The sequence below is a fragment of the Uloborus diversus genome, chromosome 2, assembly GCF_026930045.1.
Source record: "Uloborus diversus isolate 005 chromosome 2, Udiv.v.3.1, whole genome shotgun sequence".
Classification (NCBI taxonomy): Eukaryota; Metazoa; Arthropoda; class Arachnida; order Araneae; family Uloboridae; genus Uloborus; species Uloborus diversus.
In genome coordinates, this window is record NC_072732.1 from 208,097,468 (window position 1) to 208,115,878 (window position 18,411).

The 18,411-nt window shown below is 34.2% G+C and overlaps 1 protein-coding gene across 1 annotated transcript in view; it reads left to right on the top strand.

The window, feature by feature from the left end:
- Positions 1-18,411, top strand: part of LOC129216779 (rho GTPase-activating protein 32-like) — a 250,038-nt gene that overhangs the window by 124,979 nt on the left and 106,648 nt on the right. The window contains 1 exon segment of the mRNA XM_054850994.1: positions 3,983-4,083. Coding sequence (XP_054706969.1) covers positions 3,983-4,083 — 101 coding nt within the window.

Consider the following 18,411-nt stretch of genomic DNA (forward strand, 5'->3'; position numbering starts at 1 on the left):
GTTGCGACAACATCAGTTGAATTGATTGAAGTGAAAGTTATATCACTCTTAGATCAATAACTTTCTTGTGTGTGTGTGTGTGGTGAATTATTTCTTTTGTATTTTATTTTACCATATTCTGTTTTTTCACCTGCTTTCGTAACTCTTCGAACTTATAAGTATAAGAATGACTTGAAACTGACGCAGCAGAGTTTTCTCCATTGTTTTGGTTTATAGCAGTTCCGACATCTAAGATTGACTTGAAACCTTCACAACCTCACACTTGGTTTGGTTCATAATAGTTCTAGCATGTAAGAAGGATTTGAAACTTTCGCAACCTGAGTTTTGGTTCTTTACAGTCCTGACATGTAAGAATGACTTGGAACTGACGCAACAAAGTTTTCTCCTTTTTTTTTTGGTTCATAACAGTATTGACTTATAAGAATGATATAATACCACCGCAACCAGTTTTCACCTTTGTTTTGGTTCATAACAGTCCTGATATGTAAGAATGATTTGAAACCGTTGCAACCAGTTTTCACTTTTGTTTAGGTTTATAACAGTCTTGACATGAAGAAGACATTGAAGAATAACTTGAAACTGGTGCAGCTGGAAGTTTACTTTTGTTTTGGTACGGTACAATCCTGAAATGTGCATTGTATTTAGTGTATTAATACAAGATTGGCAACATGGCTTAAAATTAAGGTTTCAGACGAGTTTTAAACCTCAAAATCGCCTTTGGACGCATCCCTGACCTGATGTAACAAATTTGATTTGCTGGAGATCATTACAAGCAATAATTTGTTCAATGCTTGTCAGTGCATTAATTCAAACAGACACTTTCCAGTAAAGAAAATATTTTATTTATAAATCTCATGGGGCAATGTATATGAGGCAATCAATAGCAACTTCAACAACTTGGCATTGATGCAACAGTCAGTACATCACGATTGTGAATCCCTTCTTTCTCAATGAGCAGACTTGTGAATCCGAAAACGTAGTTAAAATAAACGATATGCAGCGGTAGGTGGTCATGTGACGCCCGGTTTTGAAACTGCTGACGTGCGTAAGGTTCACGATGTGGGGTTCCATCAGCGGGATGCAATTTTTTATGCGATCCTTAATGGCTGCGGGGATATATTGAGCATTTTGTGGGAAATAAATTTTTCTCGAGCTTTCGATGCGATTCCAAGATTCAGAGTTTCCTTATTGGTGAAAGTGGAAATGCGACGTAAGGGCAAATCATACCGGAAAAGGAAGACATTCAATTACGAGAAAGGAGACGTTATGATTGCTAAACTCGCAAACATTAAGGTGAAGAGTTTAATGAATGGAATTAAAATAACTTGTGTGCAATCTGTTTACCCTTGAAGAGTTTCATGACTTTTTAATGTTTCTAATATAAAAACAAACTTTACAGCAAAAAAGACGAAAAGCAGTGGTGTCCACGATGGGAAAGAAGGGTAACAGAATGGGCTTTTGAATAATTGTAAATGGGACTCTTTTCTTTTCAGTGTGGCCTGGTTCTTGGGGAATGATCTGTATAATTTTGGGTGGTGCGCAATTGCTCTTGGAGGGGACGGGGGCTGATGTAAGCGTTAAATTTGTTGACCTCTCTTTTTCTCAATTTTGCATTACGTTCATTTCTGAGTTTTTTATTTTGGAAAAAGGCTTACAAGTCTTATTTTTTATTGAGTGATCAAGACTTTTTTTTTTTTATTTCACTCTGATAAAAGCCTGATACCTTTTTTGAAGTCGGCATCCACTTTGGGATTGGTTGCTAATATTCACGTGACCCGTTCTAATTTCTTTGAATAATCAAGATCATAAATAATCACTTTACCTTTGTTCTTATATTGAAATTCATTTGAAACTCACCTCCAGTTTATGACATAAAAAGAATGAAATCCTGTCAAGAATGTCAAGGAATTTGCAAAACTGATGATATTTCAAATTTTGACACACACACGCAAAAAAAGGAACATTTTTGCAACGCTGTAAAAGCAGGGACAAAGGCAAGCTTTGGTCTACAATGTTATTTTACCATAAAACTATCCAAGGACATAAGACAATTTTTTAAAAAAAAGTCAAAATTTCAATTTATCAATGCATCCCAATTTCAAGCAAAGATTTCAATTCAGGCAGTGAGAAGCAAAGGGATGTAAGTGACAAAATTAAAAATTTTGAGATAACTACTACAAGTTATAGGAGAACCTCTCCTCTGCTTTGGGGCAAGAAATAGTAGTACTGTCCAACCACGGATTGCATGAAATTTTCAATCGTCCAGATAAGACGAATCTATGTGAATAAGGGGGAAAAGTAAAAATTTGGTGCGCGTATTCCGCTCATTTGAATGAGACTCTGCTTCTGCAAAAGCTGACTTCGATAAAAAAATAATAGATTTGTCCATTTCCGGCTGTAAAACGGATGTTTGTCTTTCCATACAATCCGTAGTCAGACAGTACTACAGTAACTAGTAGGAACTGCTGCACAGCAAGATTTAGAAAAAAAATTTAAATGAGAGCCTACCTAGGATCTGAACTGTAAACACAGTTTACTCGAAACTTTAAATAGTCCACTTACATTCTTTTACTTCTCACTGCCTCAATTTATTTTGCGGTTGTTTAAAAAAATTGGATTTGTCGAAGGTGCTTTATTTATTTTAATTTGGTGCCTTCTTAGTTCCTCATTAATGAGGCTACCATAAGGCGAGACTTACGAAATAGTAACTGTATTACTTAGTGAGATTGGCGGTGAATAATGTAGTCGGCGAAAAATGTTACATTTTAATAAAACTCTAAATGTAATTCAATGTTTTTTTTTCAATTTATTTACTTTGTGGATTATCTAAAAATTGACTGAAACTTTTTATACTTTTTTTTGTGTGTGTAGACTACTTTTTTTTTTGGTCAAGTTTTCATGTTTCAATGGAACATTTGAAAGGAAAGAGGCCCAATGATTTTTGAAAACTCGCCACGAGTACGTTTCGGTAATTCAGTCGACTTTTAAAACAATGTGATTTATTGATTCTGGATCAAATGAACCGAGTTTTTTCCAAAAGTTTTATTAATGTTGTTTATTTTAAATTTAAAAGTTTATTAGGAAAATGAAAAAATGAAACATGCACAATCTTTGAGAAATAATCTGTCATGTATGACGCTTGAAATTAGAACTTTTAGAAGCACTGTGTAACAACCTGGCTGAAATTTTTGATTGCAAAAGTAATAATTTGTCAGAAACGAACTCCTGTTTTGAATGTTTTTAGATTGTTTGAAATTTACCTTTCTTTTCTCGGTTCAATGCATTGTTCAACTTCAAAGCTTTAATTGGTAAAAAATGGTGTACAAATAAATAATTTTATCCACTTCACTGGATTTGTTTTCAATATTTAGAGACATAAAATCGTGTTCGTAAGAATAGGGAGTAACAAAGTACGAAATTCTATAAAGCGGGATAAAATACGTTAACATATATGTATTACGAACAATTTTTCTTGGGAGCATAGAGAACATCGTGCTTATTGTAATAGTTAACTGCTAACTAAACTTCATCTTTTCTGAAGAAAAATAAAAAACCATCGACAATTCTTTGTAAAAAATATGAGATCGTAATAATCGAAGTAGGTAAATGCACAAATCCTCAAAGGAATTTTTGCTTTACTTATGTTGAATAAATATTATTCTGAAGATATAATAAATTGAAGCACTAGCTATTTACTACAATTAGTCTCGATTTATTGTGAAGTAAATATCATATAGATTCCTATCATTCCTATGAAGGGCTGATGAGTGCTAATAAGCACGAAACTGCAGTCCTCGGCTGGAAATGACTGAGCTGGCGGTGTATTTCATGTATCATATAGATAATTTTGTTAAAAATATCCTGCTTGTATCGGGGTACTTTTTATCATTAATTTAAAATTGAAGTATTATTTTGCTAGTTCATGCTTCCCAGTTATTGATTGAATTTTTTGAAACTTAAATCTGATTTTTGTTTGTTTCAGGGAGGATTGTGTTCCATGTCGGATACCATGGAAAGTTTCAGAGATGTCGGTGGAAGTCCCTCTTCACAACCCCCCAGCGTTCGAATCAAACACCTCACCAGGTAGAGTTACAACTCCTTTTCTCCTCAAGAACGCTTGTTCTATGAAATTCAGCTCTAGACATCGATGCTTTTTAATTCTCCTTGGACCACGTGTTGTCAATTTTAACCAAATTTTGCCATTTCGTTGCACTCGTAAGTACAGTAGTCGCCTTAAGTTCTGAAAAAACATTGACTTCCATCATTTGATGATTATTCGTTCGGCAACGACCAACAGAATTATGTGTTGTGGAAAAGGCTGAGGTTTATTTCTATTGATAATACCGAACATCAATGGCAATATTGTCCAACCTTATTTACTTCCTTTTACAAAAAAAAGAAGTATTGTATTTGCGAAAAAAATTCGCTCAAAAATCGACCTTAATTTCCATTTTACTCACCCCCGAATGAATGATGAGTTTTTTTTTTTTTTTTTTTTGACTCGACCGCACGTGGATAAGTGCCTAAGAACGTACAGACACGCGAAATATCCATTTTGACGATTCCCAAGTTATTTCAACGAGTTGTCTTGTGACGTCTGTATGTAGGTATACAAATGCGTATGTATGTCGCATAACTCAAGAACTGTATGTCCTAGAAAGATGAAATTTGGTGCGTAGACTCCTAGTGGGGTCTAGTTGTGCACCTCCCCTTTTGGTTGCATTCGGGTGTTTCCAAAGGGGTCTTTTGCCCCTTTTTTGGGGGAAATCATTGTTAATTTCGATGTAAACTCAAGTGTTATAGTTTGGCGGACACTTGGCGATATATCGCCAGTCGTTTGGTCGCCAAGTTTTATCGCCAACTTTGCGACAAATTTGGCGATTTTTTTTTAAAATCTGGTTTTAATTTAGCCACCGTTGGTGATATTTAGAGGGTAAACTATTGAATCATATTTAAATTGCAAATAATGGGAAAATGACATTAAATTGGAGCAAAAGGAAGTCATGTGATGCACACATCAACTCGTTTAAATCCATATTAAGAATCAGTCTCGTGATTCAGAACACATACACTCCATTTTTCTAGGTAGTATGGGAAAACAACAAACCAAGAATTGTTTTTATCAATTACGACTCGCTTCTTTTATTAATACTGAGTTTGCATCTGTTTTTTCAAAACCAATATTTGAATACTTGGCGTCAAATTTGCAACAATCGTTTTTAATATATTGAATATTTCGGGGTGCCGGTTCCTTTGAAAGATTATATATTAGAATCATAACATAAACTATAACAGTAAACCTTATGGATCAGCTTTACGGGCTCCATCTGACCTTCAGGCCGTAGGTTGGGCATCACTGCAATGGGTTATCGAATAACCCTGAATGTGAATGATACACTGAAAACTTTGAACACCTAATAGCATTGAATTCTCCTTGTTTACCTCTCATCATTGCATGTCATGGGGTTAAATATGTTGGACCAGTCCTGGTCCAAATCCACTTTCTAAGTTTTCGTGCAACTGAACCATCGTTACTGTTTTAAGGTTAAAGGATTAAATCCTATTATTCAGGACTGGTCTGAAGAGGGGGATCTCCAAGGTATGAGAGGGTGCCTTAAACTAAGCTTTTGCTGCATTTCAATGTAGTTTTTTTTTTCTTTAAATAGTTTTTTTTTTTTTTTTTCAAAAGTATTTTGTTCAATCCTAACACATGAGATTTAGTTCCTGTGTCTTTTATGATACACATAAATTTCACTGAATAATAAATTTAAATGCTTAATTATTATTGATAATAAATTTAAATGCTTAGTTATTTAATCTGAAAACAATGATAAGAAATTAATAAACAAATGCTCCGTACTTTTTGATTATACTCCCACCATCTTATGATCTGAGAGAGGTAGAAGGGTGCCAGAAAATATTTGTCCCAGGCGCTGTCATCTCTTTGGACGCCCCTGCTACTATTTTTCTAATCACTAGTGATCTAAGAAAATTAGTCGCAATTCAAATGGAGCTTTCAAACACGGGCATTCATTGACGTTGTCTGTAATCAGACAAACAGAAGAGAAAAAAAATCCCTGTTTTATGTTCTGTGAACGGTAGGGGATCCTCATTTATTACCAAGCTTAAATTTTCAATGTATCATTACTCGTTCATCTTCTTCTTCCCATTCTCAGCTTTCTGGAACAAAGGAACAGATAATAAGGTAGCTATTAGAGAGCTACCGCACTTCGATGCGACGCTGAGCGTGAATTAGAATCGATTTTCGCAACATTTGTCATGTGTCCGGAAAGAATTGCTGCCCCACCCCTTGCTCATTACACCCTCCGCCTTCACTCATGAAACTTGGCGGGAATGCCCGTCTTGGGAAGTTGGGGTTAATGGGGTGGGTGGTTGTTGGAAAGAATATACAAGTCCTCTCTTCCTAATTTCGAGATTAATTTCCTGAGGCCTTGAATTTAACTTTTTTTTGCTGAAGTAATGAGCTTTTTTTTAAGTTTGTATATTAGTCAAATGTTGCAAATTACGAATAGGATAGTTGAGTAGTGAATCGCTAAAAATCTAACTGCTGTAGAAGTGACCATTTTAAGATTTAAATGTCTCCGCGATAAACTTTATGCACAGCTTATTATTATTATTATTATTATTATTATTATTATTATTTTTGTTCTCCAAGAAACAGTTTTTTGTGTTTATTGTGTTCAAATGGCAATATAGTTTGATTATTTCAATGGAGATCAGCTGGGCCTGCATTTTTACCCTCAGTAATGCTTTTATTAGGGAGTGATTAGTATTAAGATACTACCACTTATATTCATTTTTCTTGTGTTTTATCAGAATATTGTAGTTTTTTCTTTTTTTTTTTTTTTTTTTTTTGACAGTTAATTTTTTTAGAATGCAAAATGAGTCTGTGGAAGTTTCTCGCATCAAATCCATTCAGCTAAATACTATCGAATTTGTATTTTCCACAATCTCTATCGTCGATTACTGTTCAGAAAATACCTGATTGCTTTTGGATTCGTTTCCCAGATATTTAAGCTTCAAACTCATGTATAAGTCTTACTTTTTTGCGACGACTGGATTGATTGCCACTGAAACCAGTTTGCTTGTTCTAACTTTCATATTCGAGTCTATATTAACGCTGTCTCACCATTTTAGCATATGTTACACTGCAAGAAAATTCCGAACCGTCATAGATTAGTTTCGGGCAACTTTTCGGTGTTTCACTGATTTTCATCAATTTCTTTTGAAAATCAAGTAGCTCTGTCAAAAAGTTTCCCGAATTGTTACAAATTGTACGAATGCAGAATTCTTACTGTTCTGAAAAATAGTTTTAGCTATCAATGTAAAAATTAACTGAGCGTATTTGCTTAACTTTAAAAGTTATTTTTTACGATGGCAATTAATTTGTCTATTAATTTAATCAGTTATTTTTTTATGTTTTATCCAAAAATGTGCTGACAAAAAACAACTTTTAACATGTAAAAACAACTTTTTTATAGTTTTTTACAATGTCAGGTAGCTAGTCAATTATTTTAATCATTTATGACTTCATATTTGATTGGCAAATGTACCAAATCTTAAGTAGTTAAGCTTATCTGCTTTGGGCTCTTGGTAGGGCAAGTGGGTTTTTCAAATGTTTTTTAAGTTTGATAATAAATAAATACTAGTCGACCCGTGCGGAACTCCGCACTGTGCTTCGAATCGTTTCATAAGGTATTCCGCTCTTTAAGAATTTCAAAGGAATAACATTATGAAGAAGAACCGAAAAAAAAGTAAGCGCAGAAGAGAAGGCATGTAATTTAAAGACATCAGTAACAAAACCTCGTTAAATACAACGTTGTGATAATTTGATCATCGCTCACCTTTTGGTTGTACGTATTTTCAATGCAAATATAAATATCATTAAAAGTGTGGCTGAGTAGTGACTCGTGAAAAAGCAATAATTGTGCATGTAAAAAAACAGGTTGTGGCAAATACAGTCCTGCCCATGTAAGCATTTGACGGGAAAAAAAAGAAATATTAAAGAGATATTTATTGGCACGGATTCGAATTGGCGCCATTCTGATTAACAGCCCGACACCCCAACAAACCAAGCAATTGCTCCTTCCTTTTCGAAAGCTATTCATTGAAGGAATGCGTAGTAAAAAACAGCAAAAAAGCTTTTTGCCAAAAAAAAAAAAAAATAAATAAGTAAATAATAATAATAAGATCATGCTTCTATGTTTTGTCATTAACCAGCATGATACGATTTAAAATTATTCGAAAAGCATGGAATTTGATTAAAGAATGACGAAGATCTCACGTAGCGATTGAAACGAACATTCTAGAGAAGTAATAAATTAGATTGAAAATAAGTGTTTTTACCTTTGAATATTGAACTATTTCACATAGAAGGTTGCTTTAACAGTTACGGCTTAAATGCCCGCACATGTTTCTCTTTTAATCGAACACTAAAAATTCAAAACCAAAACCAGTTGAACTGAGTCCGTTTTTTAAGTGTAATTTTTCGAACGTAGACACAATGTATTTTTTTTTTTCAGCAGAAAGCAGAGGAGTAGAAAATGATTTCTTGCTAATGAAGTTGATAATAATTTTAATGCTTTATATCGTATTCGCGCGAATAAAAAATTAAAGGTTTATTGGGTGAAACTCTTAGTTTTAATTTGGCGTAGTATTTTTTCATTTGTACAAAAGGTCGAACACTGCTATTAGAAACATCTACATTTCAGCATAGAATGAAAATGTTTTTCTGCACAAAAAGAATTTCCTTTAGGTAAATCTAATACTTTTTTATGCTTATATTATGCTGAGTGGTCTGGATGTAGTCAAAGCTTAAAAAAAAGGAAGAACACCCTTCGATTAACATTCAACTTATCCTAATGATAACTGTAGCCTGCATAAAGGAGTCGAAACACCAAGTAGCATTCCCACTGCATTTATTTTATTACGTTTGTATGTTATGAGTACATGTAATGCGTAGTACTAATATAAATTTGATATTATATCGGACAGCCCAAACTTCCCAGAAGTTCAGATAGTTTATAGCCGAACGCTCTACCGAAAAAAACTTATCAATTTAACCGAACAACTAAGTCCAGTGCTTTTAAGCTTTATTAAAATATGAACACACACACACAGACTTTTTTTTTTGCCGAAAGCGACGTAAAAAATGGATAACTGCATTAGAACTTTGCTTTTAAAAAATGCATAAGAACTACAGGCAGCATCAAGAATTTGAAACAGCAAGGGGCGTTTTCGAAAACTTGATTTTTCGACCGTAAGTCTATTTTTCTTCATTAGCCAGCCTGATAAGTTTTAAAATGAGAAGGGAATATTATAAAAGATAAGATATTGAAGAATCTTTTTTTTTATTCTTTAAAATTTTTACAATTTGTGCAGGCTGCTTGAACCGTTATGACTTAGATGGCAGCACGTGTTCATCATTTAACAGCACGGTTAAAATACGAAATAAATTGAACTATGCTCTTTTTTAAGCGTAGCTTTTCGAATGTAGTAAAAATGTGATAAGCTATTTGTTTTTTGCAAAAAGAAGAAAAAATATATATTTTACCTTTCAAATTGAGGTAGTATTTTTTTATTTGTACAAAGAGTCAAAAACTCATTAGAAGAATATATATTTCAATATACGATTTATTATTTTTTTTCTGAACAAAAAACAATTCTATTGTAGTCTGAAATCTTAAACCTGTTACTTATATTTTCGCTTACATTATGCTTTAATTTTCTTACCAGAGCCAAAGCTTAAAAAAAAAAAAAAAACGTACAATTCAGAAGTAATTTAGCACAAAGTCACTTCAAGTTTCATATCAGCAAGGAGCGTTTCCTTCTCATTTATTCTATTCCTTCATAGTTGTTATTCACTTAATTAAGTGTTCATGTAATGCGCGATATTTCTCTAATTTTTGTTGCAGATTGTCCAGACGTGGGCCCGAACACGCATTCTCCTGGTTACGAAGAGAACGCTCTGCCGATCAAGCTATTCAGCTCTGTCGGTCATGGCGCAAATTAAAGTTATAAGTTTAACCGAAAACCTTATTCTGGTTCTTTAAAACAGGTTTTTCGGCTGAAAAAACAATTTTTAGAGCGTGGGTCTATTTTTCGTCAGTAGCCAGCACCACAAGCTTTAAAATAAGGCGTAAATCAAAGAAATCAATCAAGAATTGAGGAAAATCTGGCGTAGAAACCAAAAACAGGCTACAGAAATAATATATAAGGATAGGGTTTGAAATAATACAAGAATCACGTTTTTTGTTTTGAAGTTCAAGAACCCTGCTAGGAAATTAAACCGAAATCGATACGATAAAAATCCAAAAACTACAATTTTCGAGCGTTGCTTCAAAACCTACCGCTTTGGGCCACCCTCCCTTATTACTGGCAGAAATTGGACACATTAGTTGCCCATTATTTTTAGGAAAACTTTTGAATTGCTTTTTCAGTGTACGCGCAAAGTGTCCTCTTTTTTAATCAAAATATTTTTCCCATTGAAAACAAAGAAAGTTAATGCAATTTGATACTTGAGTGTTATGAGAGTTAGAATTGATTCTCCAATTCTTTGTCAGAATTGGATGTGTCCAAAAGGCCTCTCTCTCTCTCTTGAATCATTAGATCTCTTTTGCAAAACTATCAACGCTCAATCAAGAAAATAATAATACCCATTGGACGTGTACGTCAAAATGCTAATAGAGCAATTTCAGAAAATGGTTGCATTCATGGCTGTTTTTGTATTTTTGCCAAAAAAGTGAGTTGTTTTAGTGTCTGTAATGTTTGCAAAATTGGAGTTCCAATGTTAGCCTCTTGAATAGCCTCTTTGATGTTTTAGTGTCCCATCCAGAAACTGATTTTCTTAATTTTGTCGATAAAGGAAGAGGTCAAGCTTAATAATGCTTCACTCTGATATATATATAATACTAAATTCATTCAAAGCAGGGTTATTACTGCATACGATTCATTTGTTTAGAATCGCTGTATTATCGTAGTTCATGTGGGCAGGTCCACGGGTAACTGACTGACAGTTTAAAGCATCACAGTAAGTATTTTGTAAAATTCAACGCAAAATATACTTTGTGTAGAATATCTTTTCCCATAAATTTTTGTATTTTTTAAGCCGAAAGTAATGCTATAATGCAGAGGTTTCCAAACTTTTCCAATTCGCGGCACCCTTTGAAAAATTAGAATATTCTCACGGCATCCTAGTTCATTTCAATTATATAAAAATTTATATGTTATTGTAAAAGTCCGAAACCTGGTTAATGTCAATAATAGCCGGTGAATATCAGCATTCTCAAGACATCGACGAAAAACCGAATATTTCCAGCAAGTCACCGGTGAAAGTTTCCAATGTCTTTCTTGAGCAATAAAATATATTTATACCGTCTACACTTCCGGGCATCCTTCCTTCTCCTTGCGTCACCCACTTTAGGAAACCCTGGTGTAATTGAATTCGCGAAATACAGTTTGGATGACTTTAAAAAAAAATGCTGAAAACATGGTAACGGTCTGACAATAATGAAAGAAACATATCAGTGAGGTACCATGTTTACAACATTTTTTTTAACATTCAAATGTATTTCGGATGTTCTATTATACCATTAAATACAGCTTGAAAATTACAACAAATCAGGGAACAACATCTTCTGTACATTGTATCTTTCGCGTTGAATGATGAAAAATCTTTCTGTTTTGCTTTAAAGATGTCCAGTCACCAACCCGTGAAATGTACCCGCCCATGTACTACGATGAGAAGTTATATGAAAATAACTTCAAACTCGAAAAGGTTTGGAATTGTGTTTACCGGTAGCAGCATAAAGGAAATAGTGACAAAGCTAGAAAAGAGTGTGCTACAATATCCGCGATGTTGATCAGTCTTTTCAATGCTTTGGGAATTGGAATGAGAGCTCAGGGATCATACCTGTAACCAGTGATAACCATTACCTGGATGACGCTATAAAAGGTGTGGGACGAGTTACTCTACCGCTTGGACGTGTGCTGGGTGAGCCAGGGAACATACATTAAAATTTTATTAAGTGTACAAAAATATTGCATCACTTGGTTATTTTCCTATGTTTCTCATCGTTATTCCTTTGAATAAATAGCTTTTTGAAAACGACTGAATCATTTGCATTATACTTTTGCACTCCCAAATATTTTTCGAAGTTGAAGTCGATTTTGGACTATCTGTTGAAATGCTAGGATGTGGGGACATTATGCTAGAAATATTTTGAGACTAAAGTTTTAAAACTAAATTCTATATTATCTTTGGAGATGGTGAGATGGAACAATTTAGACGTTTCTGTCGAAAAATTTTCTTATGGTATCACGTCTATTTTACTGACGATAAAATATTTAAGATAAAACCACCAGTAGTTGACTGCACTAGTAAAGTTGAATAAATACCTTTGTACAAGAAAAGTAAAATAAGAAATAACAACGTTGAGTTGCACAAAATAGCAAATTTTGTGCGACTCAACTTCGTTATTTCTTATTTTACTACACTAGTACTTAAGATGTATATAAAAAAAATAATTAAGAAAAAAAACCGACAACCAAGAGTAAGCTGAATGAATAGTAGATAAACATTGCAAATTGAAACAACGTTTCATAACTTCGTAATTGTTGCATTATTTTACATATTACTTTATATTGTTGGGTAATTTTGTGTTATTTTGTTTCTCTATAAAACTGCCACTCGAGTGTTACATATAATGAGGGTCAATTACAACGTCTCTACGTTGAAGCTGTAAGGTTAGTTTCTGTAAAATTTAAAAGCATTACATGGCGCCCTTTCTCCAAGACATCTATTTGAAAATCGTTATTTAAAATCCCCATTTATACTTTTTCTCTTTAGCGCAGAAATATAATGTACCTTGGTTTCTTAATGGTCTTCCACTCTTCTTGGCCTCACACTTTCGCATTAATTAACACAAGATTTTTAATGATTCTTCACCCGCAGAAATGAAGATTAAATTTGTCTCAAGCCGCATCTGCCGCTAAAAGGCCATCGCTGAACATTTTGATCTCTTCCACCATTCACGAGTTGAAGTTCCCCCACAAAAGCCCCTTGAGAGCATCTTCAGTTCCCGCAAATGAGGAAATCCCTTTTCAGCTGCTAATTGCTACGAGCTGAATCAGTGCCGATTCAAAACCTTTTAAGCCTTTTAGTTTGCATTAAGATTTCATTAATGACTTGAGTTTTGCTGGAGAATATTTAAAGTTATACAAGTTGGGAGGTTTTTATTTTTATCGTCTTCTCTTCGTAGGACCCAGTATGTGGAATTACGTAGAGTATTAAAATATTGCGATGGTGCTATGAACTGCTTAAAAGCATTTTATATTTGCACAACTCGTTTCCGTTGATATCAAAAAAAATATTACAGCGGCGTACCAGATACTGTTACGATGTTGGTTTAGGAACAGCTTATAAAGATTTTACATTCGTAAAATGCTTCTAGTTGGTGTTGGCTGAAATATTTGTGATGGTGTGTATCAAGAAGTTTTACGGAGTTTGTTGTTACGAATTGCTTACTAATCTTTGTCACTAATTGCTTACTAATATATGTCATTCATTTCACACGCCATCACAAGACGCCATTGTGATTCAAGTGGGTAAAAATCTTTCATGTGCTAATTCTCTGAACAAGAACTATGCATATTCTTGCATAAAAAAAGTCAATTAAAGTCTTATTTCAGTTCGAAAAATTGGCAACAATATAAATTTTTGCAGTTCAAGCAGAAGGGGGAAAAAAAAGCTATGGCACTATTTACATCCGCCGGGTACAACATTTGAATGTTCTCATGAAAACTTTGATTCCGGTCCATATTTCAAATAAAATGTTAGCCTCACCGGCGACTCAAGATTCCTTCAGAGAATCGATTCTTCTTGGTTTCCATGGTAACCAAGGAGCAGAAGTTCTACATCGGGCATTCCATCCCATCCCCCGAGAGAGAAACGCTGCAGCCAAAGATGAAATTACAAAGTATCGGTTAAAACTCTGATGAAATTGCTCGCCGATTTCTGTTCTTTTGGGAATAGTTATTGCTCCGGGATATTAAGGAAATATCTTCAAGGAAGCACTTTTAATGGAGCTGTCTCGAGTTGTGTTTATGCTACATGAGAGAACACTTTCGTCGAGAAATATTTAAATAAACTGCATTAGCTATTATGTAAGAAATGTTTTTTATCTGCAGGTTGTTTGAGGACTCGGAGGGCTATTTTTGAAAATGTCACACGTTTCGTTTAGAACTTGGTCATTTGCAGAGATAGTTATTTCATTTGTTCTTGATGTATTTGACTTTTCATTGATTGTGGTTATTAGTTTTTGGTACAGTAGCTAAATTATGTCACTTTGTCAGTTTTAATCTTCCAAATTGATTAAATATGTTTATTTTCCGAGAAATACGTCAGGTATGTGGGGTTAAACTTTGAATGATCTTACAAAGAGCCAAAATGTAATTTCTTCACCCGGGAATAGCTCTACTGCTTTCAACGAAGTAGAGTAAGTCATCATTACACGACTTTTCTGTGTATAATAATAAAATAAAATGTTTTGTAAATATACATGAAGAAAGACTTAGACTATATTTTTGGCAAAAAAAAAAAGTTTTGTAGCCTTGGATTACGTGCTATACATCAACAATGTATTAGCCGGATCCACAGGAAATCAGGCATTTTGTCATGCACGTGACATTTATGCATTTTGTTTCAAAAGTATTACTTAAAAATGTAATAGACAAAATTTTTTGCCTAAGAAATCAGAAAAACAAGTGATTTCTTGGCAAAAAATATTTTGTCACGTTTTGAAAGGAAATATAGACCTTGAGAGTTGTCACGTGTAGAGCAAAATGCCCCAATTTCGTGGAATGATACAGATATGCATCGTTAAAAAATAATCGCTATTTTCATTTCATTGCAACTCCAGCACAACCACGACAGGATTGACCGCCACAGATTGAAAATAGTGTCTATGATTGTTGTAAAAAAACTAATAAATAAATGAAAGAACCATGAGAAAGTTAACAGGCGTGCTGCTACCACGTAAGGAGACAAAATCAAAATGACACGAATAAAAAATTGAAATATTCAATATTAATCCTCTTTGATGTTAAAAAAACTTTAAACACAAACAACTAACAGAATTTCAAAAAAAAAAAAAAAACTATTGAAAACGCTACAGTTGCGTAAAAAGGCAAAAGGGTATGATTAAATAACACAAATATTTTTATTCATCTAGTTCAGGTAAATGTAAACGCAAATAAGTAAGAGAACTCTGAGAAAACCACTGGAAGGACTGGTATCACGTAACAATCAGAAAGAAGGTGGCTTATGAATGCAAACATTTTATCTTTATCTTTGTTATTTCAAAACATAAATAAATAAATGAATAAATAAAAATAAAAACGCATCAAGAATAGTGTTGAAACTAAACAACCATGGACAGTAATTGTCCAATTTAAATTCCAGCTCTAAGCCTAATCTATACAGGCATATACCATCCTTTTTTTTTTCTCTCATTATTTTACATTTTCGGGACCTCTGAAGGTCACCCACATTTTAGAGGGATGGAAAAGTCTGGGCGACGCTCTGGCGCCTTCGATGGAGCGGAGTAGGCCATCATTACGTGACCCTTTTGGCTGGGTACGAACAGCCCCAGCGGGTAAGTTCGAAGCTGCTGAACTATCGTTTTCTTTTCAGTTGTCTTAATTAAGCGCATGCCATCACTACGAATTATCTCGTTTCTGTGCTGTGATTGGCGCGTAATTATCCGTCTTGCCTAATTGGGATTGGCTATCATTTTCGCAGCCAACGTCTAATTGGCGACTGTGACTAATTGTCCAATTAGCTGCTGAGCAAGGAGTCGAGGTTTATTGAATTCCAATTCATCGAATGGAAATGTTTCTTTTGTTTCGTTCTGAGGCGATCTAGTAGCTTTTTATCATGTAATTATATATCTTCTTTATCTTCTTTACGAATAATAAAGCTGAAAGTCTGTCTGGATGCCTGGATCTATGTGACGCACATAGTGCCTAGACCGTTCGGCCGATTTTTAGGAAATTAAGCACAAAATTAGTTCGTAGTCAGGGGTGTGCACCTCGAAGCGGTTTTTCGAAAATTCGATTTTGTTCTTTTTCTATTCCAATTTTAAGAACATTTTCCCGAGCAAAATTATCATAAGATGGACGAGTAAATTAACAAGTTATCATAACGTGGAACCGTAACATGGGCAAACCAACTGGCGAGAAATTCACCATACATTATTTGTAAATGTGCAGGCGAATCAAAAGACCTTTTAGTTTTCTACTACGGGCAAAGCCGTGCGGGTACCACTAGTTGAGTAATAAAGTTTAAGGAGACGTGCTTAGGAGATTTCATTAGCATTCTTAATAGATATATTTTTCATTTTGTTATTCTGGATTTTTAAAAATATTATATTTTAATGAAGCGAGTTCAACTGCTGCTTATAACCCGAAAAGCAACCAAAAACTAATTGAGAAACTTAATTTGTTTACAAAAAAATAATAAAAATTAAATTATTCACAAAAGCAACTTAATACTCTGAAAAAAAAAAAAAAAAAAACTGCTCACTGTTGTCTCAAATAAATGCATTTGAAATGAAGCAAGGACGGATCTAGAAATTTTTCAAGGGAGGGGCGATTGATTTTTATTTTTTATTACTTACTTTTTACTATGTATACTAATTTTAAAATATTGATTCCAAAGGTTTTGGACTTGAATTCCGAGATAGAGTTCCAAACCCAAACCTCCCTTTACCCAACATCAGTGAAAGTCGTATAAATTTGCGTTTTTTGAACTTCATTTTCGAAAAATTACCATGTGAGGAGCCCCTTAAGGGAGGGGCGATCGCCCCCATCATCCCTCGCTTGTATCCGTCCCTGAAATGAAGTATACGAATGTATCATACAAAGTCCTATGATTTATTGGAAATAATTCGTGCCATTACCTTTGATTGCTTGCTAAAAACTATAGGGAGTTTCGATGTCCAATCCTTCCAAGTTGGATGGCACAATCAACCTTTTTCTCGTCAATGAAGCCTGAGCTCGATTTATTTCTATCGTCAATGAAAGAGGTGAATTAAATTTAACTATTGTCACTTTTCAATCTCCTCTGAAGCTGTCGGTAATTAGTAGTCGAGCTAGTTGTTAAATAAAATCAAAAATTTTCCAAAGACCTCATATTATTCGGGCTCCACTTTAATTTTTTCCTAAGACCCCTTATAGTTCGGGCTCCACTTTGCAGGTTTTTAATGTATAGTCGAGCCCGCTTAGTGGAATAAGCAATTAGACACAAAAAAGTATTCTAATAAGTGGGGTATTCCATTATCCGGGATAAAAATAACATACACCAACAGTTTAATACACTGAAATTTTATTATATTAAGCGGGATATTCTTTTATCCGATCTTCCAACAAGCGAACTTGACGTATATTAATTTTAAAAAAATGAACATTCTTTTCAGAATTAAAAAAAAAAAATCTCGTTATGAATTTTAATACCCAATCCGAAGAGCTTCCAGCAGCAAAGCTTTTCAATTTTTGCCTTCTTGACTGTGCTTTCGAGAACAAATATTTATTTTCCTCAGCAAACGCTAAATAAGAGAACTCTTTAATTTTGAATTTTAATAGAGGTTGTTTATGTTACTATTTTGACTGTGATTTATGCATAAATTAAATTTTTTTAAAATCATTAAATGAAACTGGAACGCGAATTTGAAATACTCAAGACGCCAACTCTTAAAAGTTGCGGTAAAACGTAAAATCCGAGCATTCATAAGAAAAGCATAGAAAAAAGTCTCGTGTTGGCCACATCAAATTGTTTTGGAATGTGGTACAGCTGTCGCCCTCTCGTTGCTGCGCGAAATTGTAATTTTGTCATTTTAATAATTATCATAAATACATTGTTGCTATTAACAAATACGCAGGTTTGAGGGGGGGGAGAAGGGGATGATCTCCTGCCCTCTACACTCCTTGCGTTCCAGAGTTCTAATAAAGTCATCACGGATGAAATTGCAAAAAATAATAGTTCTTCATTCCAGTCAGTGTCACTGCCGTTAAAACGGCATCAAAATTGTCGTCTATCTCGATGACAGACGCCCATAAATGCAAGGACGATGCTTCATTATGATTGCTACAATTAAATGGTAGCTAAATACTTTTGACTACTTGCTCTGCATCATTCATTTAGAGCCGCTGTATAAATACAACCCAAATAATCTGATTCATGAGAGCTAATTAGGAACTTTTTTTTCCGCCTCTTTTCGCAAGAGAACTAACTTAACCGACTGCGAACTGCGAGGCGGTACGTGAAAGCAAGTCGCTAATTACGCGATATCGTATTTAATATTTCATGAATCGGATTTCAGATGGTATCTGCTT